The following is an 8,896-nucleotide window of genomic DNA, read 5'->3' on the forward strand; positions in this document are numbered from 1 at the left end:
AGACTCTGTGTGGCCGCATACCTTCACTGAAGAAGATATGGAAAAAATCTGTGGACCAGTAAGGCTTGGAGATTACACGCTCCTTTTGGCCCTGGCCTCAATAATGCCTTGAATCCAATGTTGCCATGTCGCTTCAATTTGGGGATTTTGTTTGCTGGGGGTGGGGTGGTTGGCGGGGGTGCATCTCCATTCTGTCTCACATAACTAAGATTCCTGGTGAGACTGTTGGTGAGCACGTGCTCGTGAATGGGCTGGCATGTGGAGAATGACCGAATGAGAGAGGAGATTATGTGTCAGAATAGCAGTGGATAAACTAAAACACAACATTGGCTTGATTTTTTTTAATTGCCTCTCAGCTACAATGAATAGGCAGTTGCAGCTGTCTGCATGAACAGCTGCCAGCCTGGGGAGACAGGAAACAACAACACAGAAAGAATCATATGAACACAATCAGGCATTTTGCAAATTCACAACTTAGAAAAACGCATGCAGGATTAGGAATCACTTATTGGAAAATCACATCTGTTTCCAAGGCAGCTTTCCCAGGGCTATCACAAAGATGCTCTGTGCCGTTGGAGAGATGGATGAAACTGAAGTATATCATTTGTTCTTTTCTTCCAGCTGTGTTTATGTGAAATTTCTGTTTACTTGCAACGATTTGCAAAAAACAGGGCATCTGACAGGTTTGATGGAGCAGTTGGTGTGAGGTTTTCTTGCAAAAAAAAAAAAAAAGCAAACGTCAAACTTGAATTAAGTACTGTTGTTTTGTTCCCCTCCCCTTCGGCCCCAGGCCTTGTTGCTGACTGCTCCACATCTATAACTCACTGGGAACACATGCACACATCCCAGAGTCAGCACGCTAAGTCAAGTCTGGGAAATCACATTCACTTCTACCTCAGCCTATGTCTGCAGGAGCCAACTGATAACCAAACACACATTACGGGACATGATCTCTCTTGTTTGCAAATTCTGCTCATATTGAGTTTTAGCTGCGCTGCCACATCAAAGAGGAAAAGCTGCAGAGCTTTCTGTTTTATTGATTAAAGCTTAAAATGCAGTTTCTCAGGTGTCTGAAGAAAAGAAAATACGTGCAAATGTGACTGATTTAAGATGATAATCAACTGCGTTTAAAAACTAGATCCAAACTGCTGGTCTGCAATGGACCTCGGGGAATAAAAAGTGCTTGTTCAACACGTTAATCTGGTCTTGAAATATCTCTRAATATAACATATTTAACTGTAAATCAACATGGGTGTGTTTGTGAGTGTAGCATGTGATCTTTTTTCCACTCAGTGCTTTCACTTCTTTTCTCTTTTCAGAAGTGCCCAACCCAGATATGTAGGAATTAGGCCCCATCACTCACTACTATCTTTCTCTGACCAAAGTGCCAAATCGTGAAACAGACAGCTGTTGTCATGTGCCTCGATTCCGACGGCTATCTGCCCCTCGTGYTGCCCGAGTTCTCAGTTGGCCGACTGAAGTTGCGGGAGGAGTGAGACGTTGTCGCTGTCTATGCACCAGTTTGCATCACAGAGTCCACCACAAGCATATCTGAGGTAAGTTTCTTGTTTGTTGTGTCTGTATGTGTGTGTATGTGTGTATGTGTGTGTTTCTCTCTCTCTCTCTCTAGTGTGACTCATGGCATTCCCAGATCCTCACACACCTGAGGCAGTTAATTAAGATTTGGAGATATTTCTAGATGATAGAATGATGATAAAATACTTTATGTATTTGAAAAGGCCATCTGCAGCCATAAATCTAACATCTTTTGGATCCCAGCAGAGCRTTGATAGAAGCTTCATTAACAAAGCGGGTGATCTTTGTTCGTGAATTTGCATGATCCCATAACACAGTGTCTCTGCTACGTGGGAAACATCTGCTGCAATCCAAAAAAAAAGAAAAAAGAAAAAACAAACAAACAAACAAGCAAACAAAAAAAAACAGCCAAGAATAATTTCGAATTCAGTGGAAACCAAATTAGTTTTTCTCCAACTTTCAGTGCTTTTAATCTAAATAAGAAGGAGGAATAAAACAGACAAAAACCTTACTAAACAAATGGCAGTAAAGTGAAAGTGAGTAATTTTGCTGTCTACAACTGGTGGAGTACAGTTGTCTGAGGGACAAAGGCAGACAATTAAGTGTTCTAACATAAATGCATTCAGATGTAGAACCTAAAGCACATGTCAAACCCAAGGCCCCCAAGCCAAATGTGGTCTGCTGGTGACTGATGTCCGGCCTGTCATTTTTTTCATTTAATCAAATTTAAAAGRTGAAAGATGATTTAATCCTTGTCCGACCCCTGAGCTGTTAATTTTGAGTAACTGTGGCCTCCTGAGCAGTTTAKTTGAATTGTCCTGYRTTAATCTCTCAAAATAAGCTGCTTTAAAGCCAGCATTAATCATAACATCTCCCACAATGCCTGTCAATTATTTTACCTGCATCCCACCACTAGATGAATGTGCACGGGATTCAAAAGTAGACAGCAGCCAAAGTWAAATCTACATTTAGCTGCATTTTCATTTTTGCTATAGCCCATACCARGAAGTGGAAATTTCCCACTTACAAGTTGTAAATTTGAACTGGAATGCCCTTCCAGTGGGAATTCCCTGTTGGAAAGTGGGAGAGTTCAGAATTCAAGGCAGCAGCTAATTATCACAACTCAACAGTGAGTAAAACTCTCTTATTTTACTTCAAATGGTATTTCTGTATTATTTATTTCACATTTATTCAATRGTACACGTCGYACTTTTCAGTGTTTAKAAGTGTCAAAACTCTGTTTCTAKGCAGGAAATACCATGTAGAGCTCAGTTATTGTTTGTCAGTGGTGCTCAGCCGAAGCAATGCGATGTTTCATGTTTAAATGAAGCTAAACAAGAAACGTCTAAGTTATTWAAAAAAACTTGTCCTTTGAGGGGCACCATAAGATCCTTGTGTTGTCCTCGATGAAAATGAGTTTGACACCCYTGATCCAAAGGATTGGAATCACACAGAGTACTCTAGAACCAGCTTTACCAAATGTGCCCTGTCAAGAAAAAATAGAAGTCTACAACCAGGGCAAAGCCTTTAACTGTAAATTTAACTTGTGTCAAACTARATRAAAAAAAACTTKGTGAAATTCAGCATTTAGGACAGTGACTGAAATTCTGCCTTTGCTTTTACATTTTCCTTTCCATCTGATCTGACGGCAAAATCATGAGCGCCGGGCTGACGTGTGCAGAGGCGTGTGAGCATACTTCTGATTTCTGAGAGYGAGGGAAGCTGACAGGAGAACGACAAGACATGTTCAAACAGAGTTACGCTTTTATGATAAGTCTCACGGGGGCTTTGTAGCAGAGCTACTTGTTTAAAACATAAATAATATTTTTTAAAMAGCTGAAAAATGCTGAAGAATTTAAGACCAGAGCGGTTTAACTCTACAAACAAACACAGTGGTGTAAGCAGGGTGTGGGTCAGAGGTCAAAGAGCCCTGAACTCCTTCAGACTGAGGACAGCAGAGCTTCCTCTGAGCTGCTCTCCATTTATTTTTCCCATCATCCCTCATCAGGCCCGAGGTGACCCTGTGACCCCAGAGCTGGGGTTATCTGTCATTTCACTGTCTACTCTCTGTGTCAATATTTGTTCTGTGAAGAGAAAAATAAACTGATTATCAGATGTGGAATCATTTTAAAGCTACAATCAGATACACTTTATAATCAGTTCTAATCTGTGGGGCCCAGGTGTAAAACAAAATATTAAAAAAAGTCACTAACACATTTTCATTACTTCGCTCACTTTCTGAGGGTAACATCCAAGTAAAAAATGTTTTCACTAATATTTTATTGTTATTTAGCTCACTGTGCTTACACTTTAATAACATGCATAAATATGAAATCTTAAATCTAAAACTGTAAATCTGGATAAAACTAAGTAAAACTTAAATATTGTGGCTAAATGTCAAACTTTACATGTAAGTTTCAGAATGGAGCACAGCCTTCGCTGTTGGTGCTCGGCTCTTGTTATGATGTCATCACCATGCGACAAAAGCAACTGCTAACACTGCTATTGCTTCCCTACAAAACATCAAAATTGMAGTTGCAACCAGTGTTAGAGCTGCACTTCAAATTTTTGGATAACAGGTCCCATCCACATTGTTTTCAATGAACACAGTTTGAATTTACATTTTAAATACCATCTTCAGCAGCATTAGTAGCATCAKCAGCATTAGCAGCATTAGCAGCGGCTGCTTTTGTCGCAGAATGATCATGTCTAACTCTGCTAAAGATGACATTTAAAATGTAAATTCAAAGTGTGTTCATTGAAAACAATATGGATGATACCTGTGATCCAGCAGTGCAGCTCGKACACCAGCCRCAACTGCAAGTTTCATGTCTCATAGAGAAGCATGAGCAGTGTTAGCATTSGCTTTTGTCTCAGGAKGATGTCATAACAAGAGTCAAGCRCCAGTGGAATATTACAAYTGGAGGGGGYGTTCCAGTTTAAATCTACCAATGGAAACAGGGAAGTYACCACTTCCCAGGACTACTGGAACGCAGCAGACTGCTTTCCAGTCCAAAATACTTAAATGTAAACGTCAACATTTAAGATTTTAAATTTTACATTTAGATTTACATATTTAGATTTATAATTTAACATTTGAATATATTATTAAACATTTTAATTTAAATTTTATTAAAAATTAGCAACATGTAAAACCAATGAGCTAATTAACAATAAAACTTCAGTGGAAAATATTTAACCAGGACGCTAGACTCAAAAAGAAAGCCAAATTTAAAAAAWAAGTGTTAGTGACATTTTAAAGCTTTTTTTAGCTTCCTGGTTGCTTCTTTCCCTCCACACATAACAAGCATGTGTGATAATTCCTGTTTACTTAAAGACAAAAGATCCCAAGCAGCACAGTAAACAGATGCCTGAGTAGTGAGAAGTACCTGAAAGACCTTCTCAGTTTGTTCTGTCAGCTATCAATCAGAGCACCGTAAGTGGGATCCTTGAGAGGAGATGCTATCAGCTTCGCCTCATATACACTCACACCACAGTTTCCCTTATCTCTGTAGAGATAACATATCACCACCGCCACCCYCCTCCCGCTTAACAGCAAGCGGCCTGTACCGCTCTCCTTCTTCTACAGCTCTGTCTCATTCTGGGCCTCAGCTGTGCTATGAGACACTTCATTTCAGACAGACACATACAAAAAAAAAAGTCAAGCAAAACAAAAACAGTCAATTTGTTCCAGGGTTCTGTGTAAAATTCAGCAGGCGTGTCTCATCTGTTGCATCGGCGTGGTGCTAGCAGAGGCCACGGAGGGCGCGTGGTGCTTCTGATTCTAATCTGATGTTATCAGCCTGCAGAAGAAACATGAGACGCAGTGCAGCTGACAAATTCAGAYGGGCATGAAATTCAACAAGAATAACAGCCATGAAACCTTATCAGTTTCCTGCCATTTTATGTACTTTTAATTATTTCTTTGGTAAACAACCCATTTCCAAAATTAATGACCTATTATGTCTGCTGATAACAGGAGCGAACAGATGAATCTGGGTTGTGTAATTAGGAAGAGGCACAGTTTGTTAGTGAGCTCAGTACTTCTATTTTTATTGGATKTATTTGATGACAGTAGGTTGTGGAGATGGTTCAGTACCAGCCTTGTTTTTTGTAGGTTTCCACCAGACCACAGCACATTTAGCCTAATAATAAAAACAAGCGTCCTGGTGTGGAGCTGGTCCCACAGTGTGAGGACTTTAATGAGGAACATGTGGAGCTGCCCAGACTCACTGTTAGAGGAAACCCAATCTCTTTTCTCCTCCCTTCCCCCCATTCTTCTATTCTCTCCTCCTCACTCCCCCATTGCTTTGCTCTACATTCTTTAAGTTCTGTGTTTTTTAACAATGCAGTGTTACTCTTCTGACTTCAATCATCTCCCAAAGTCTACCCGAAACTTGAAATTCTCCACCTTGTTTCTGAAGGTTTTTGAGACTTTCTGCTCTTTTTGTTGCACCAAAACAAGTTCCCAGCTGTCAGCAGGTCCCTTGCTTTTGCATTTTATTGGACGCGCTTTCCAGTCGTCCGCCCACTGCTTCATTCCTTACAACTTGCTTTAGCCGTAATAGCATATACATATGCTGAGGGCCGTGCAATGCAATCCGCTCATAAGAAAAGACAAGAAGAAAGAGCTCTTTCTCCACCCATCAAGCCTGACAGGCGCTCTCTGAGTTTCTTTCATGTGCTGAATTCATCCTTACCATCCACCTGGATCAATTCACTGTTTGCCTCAGTGGTCATCGGCACTGCAGGTCATTTAGCAAACAGCAGTTTCTTGAGTATAAAACAAGGGCTTTGATTTTGTTGGCTTTATGTAACACACGTTTGTTTTTAATCATCCTCACTAATTTATATTAAAAATCATGTGAACCTGTCATCACCTTAGGTAAATGATGTCTTTTGTTTCCCAGGAAATGACATTTCTTGCTTTTGAAGACACGCATTGCAACAGGTGAGGACCTTTGTTTGAATTTGCTGAAAGTTAAACCAATCAGTCACTAAACATTTCTCCACATTTGTAACAGTGATAAACAATGTGTAAGCTGTGTGGATTAAAGGAACAGCATCCAYAAGCAASCCTCYAAAAYTAGCTGAGCAAAATGAATAAYAAGGCAAGACAAGGCAAGAGTTTAAAATKGTTGGTTGATTTTCAAAACCTGAGACCCCAYGCAYGATGATAAGAAAATCATAGAYATAAAAGGTTTGGTCCTACAGTGTGTGGYGYACAGCCACACRATAAAGACAATCCACCAACAGATWTCCCTCACGAAAATTCAGATGTCAGACGTGAAATCTTGAGATCAAATAKGAGTTTAGAGTAAATAAACGGTTGACGAGGAATAAGCAAAGGCGATAGACTGTGGGTTATTTTTTTACTAAGAAAAAACAAATGTCTCCGATGTCCACCAGACTTTCTGGAGCTCCATGGCWGTTGTTTTGTCTTCTGYATTTTCGATTCCCATCCATGTTTCTGTCACCAGTATTTCTGATTGGCTACACATCRTATTCAACAGGCTGCAAACTTGTTTGTCCTTGGGGGAACACCACACACGCTGGGATATCGGGCCAAGACAATCCAGCATGTCGAATGTTCTCAATTTGGGATCAAAGCTGTCCCAAMGTCCTTCCAAGCTGACTAGATGAGTGGTTCTCAATTCTGGTCCTCAAGGACCACTATCCTGCATGCTTTAGTTGTTTCCCTGCTCTTCAGCACGTTTTTAAGTTCTGCAGAAGCCTGTCAATCACACATTCATTTAAATCAAGTGTGCCAAAACAGAAAAAAACATCTCAAACAAGTTGGATAATGAGCCTCGAGGACCAGGATTGAGAACCACTGGATCCCTCTTAACACACCATACATGGTAGGAATACCTCATCAGATTGTCTTCAGAGTCATCACAGTAACCTGGGCATCCTTAAGATTGTCATAAAGGCAAATTAAGTCAAAAAGAAAAAAATAAGTAGGTCCTCTGGATGGGCTCATCCTTRGTGAAACGTTTCATCTCYCRTCCAAGAGACTTCTTCAGTCTGATGAGTTTCAGGTGAACTCAGCCTTATAAGCACWGCCTCCACATGGACAAAYAGGTTAGTCACATGCAAAAGAGGGCCATYGCCYAACAATAGGCTTAGARGGTCGTGTGCACATGACCCTCTATAAACAATAGAGCTAATCAAGCCYATYGYTAGGCRATGGCCCTCTTTKGCATRTGACTAACCTGTTTGTCCATGTGGAGGCARTGCTTATAAGGCTGAGTTCACATGAAACTCATCAGACTGAAGAAGTCTCTTGGACGAGAGATGAAWCGTTTCACWAAGGAGGAGCCYATCCAGAGGACCTACTTATTTTTTCTTTTTGACTTTTTCTACCTGGATTACTGAGATRCATCRGGACAAAATYAAGTCAAAATTATCTTGTCGTGTGAAACATAAGGTAGATCCCTCTGGGATTATAAAGTCGCCACAGTGACCCAAAACACAGAATGAGTCAGACRTTCCACTCAGGCTGAGACATTTTCATCCCATATCACCATCATCGGCCAAAGGTTTATAGATGTGCATAACTGTGTCTACATGTCAGCTCCCACACAAACAGGGCCTGGTGACGACCTTTCACAAGACTAGCAGGCCACCTGAATCACACAAGTGTTCCACCGGAGGAGCCTGCAGAAAACCCAGTGATCCAGTAACTGTCTGGGTTCACTTCTCTCTCATAAAATCCGGAGGGAGGTGCAGAGGCAGACCCATAGCTGCACCGAACCAAATGTTCCAGCTGCACCCAACGAAAGACCAAACTTTAAACTTAATCACAGGAATTGCACAAATCTTAATCGTCGATTTACTTAATAATATCCGTGTTTTAGGCAGTAATTGCTCAGTGCGTTAAAATTCTTCCATYGCATGGCACAAATAAAAGCCCCACAATGTGTCTCAGGCAAAGGGCAGAAATCTGGTGAGTTGGTGTCGCCTTGCAGATGGTCGGGCCTCGCAGCAGCTGTGCAAATGAAAGACAGAGTGCTGTTGAAGGAGTGAGAGGGATGGAAAGTTGGCTACAAAGGGGAAAAGCTGCTAACTGAAAATGTAATGGAAAATGTACTGGTGCGAGAGTAGATCACTGAGTGGAGAACTACTTTTTCTTTTCTTTTTTTTTTTTAATTTGAGAAGAGATAAAAGCAGGTTTTTGTCCTGTTGTACCTCCTCACTTGACACGTTACAACTATTTTTAAAAAGTTTGCAAGCCCAACTCAAATAGCTGTGTTTGGTATTTGGCACTCATGTATGTCAGTCAAGCCAAATTATTTTAGCACTAAGTCATGTGTGTGTGTGTGTGTGTGTGTGTGTGTGTGTGTGTGTGTGTGTGTGT

The 8,896-nt window shown here is 40.8% G+C and overlaps 1 protein-coding gene across 2 annotated transcripts in view; it reads left to right on the forward strand.

Annotated features, from left to right (window-relative positions):
- Nucleotides 1-1,465: 1,465 nt before the first annotated feature.
- The window catches only part of rgmd (RGM domain family, member D), a 19,762-nt gene continuing 12,331 nt past the window's right edge, over nucleotides 1,466-8,896 (forward strand). Inside the window, exons 1-2 of one of the 2 annotated variants that reach the window (XM_014004574.1) lie at nucleotides 1,466-1,556; nucleotides 6,447-6,487. In XM_014004574.1, the coding sequence (XP_013860028.1) occupies nucleotides 6,450-6,487 (38 nt within the window). In that variant the 5' untranslated portion in view covers nucleotides 1,466-1,556; nucleotides 6,447-6,449. The remainder of the gene's footprint in view (nucleotides 1,557-6,446; nucleotides 6,488-8,896) is intronic. The other variant, XM_014004573.1, reaches the window with a different exon arrangement.

The sequence above is a fragment of the Austrofundulus limnaeus genome, unplaced genomic scaffold, assembly GCF_001266775.1.
Source record: "Austrofundulus limnaeus strain Quisiro unplaced genomic scaffold, Austrofundulus_limnaeus-1.0 Scaffold25, whole genome shotgun sequence".
NCBI lineage: Eukaryota > Metazoa > Chordata > Actinopteri > Cyprinodontiformes > Rivulidae > Austrofundulus > Austrofundulus limnaeus.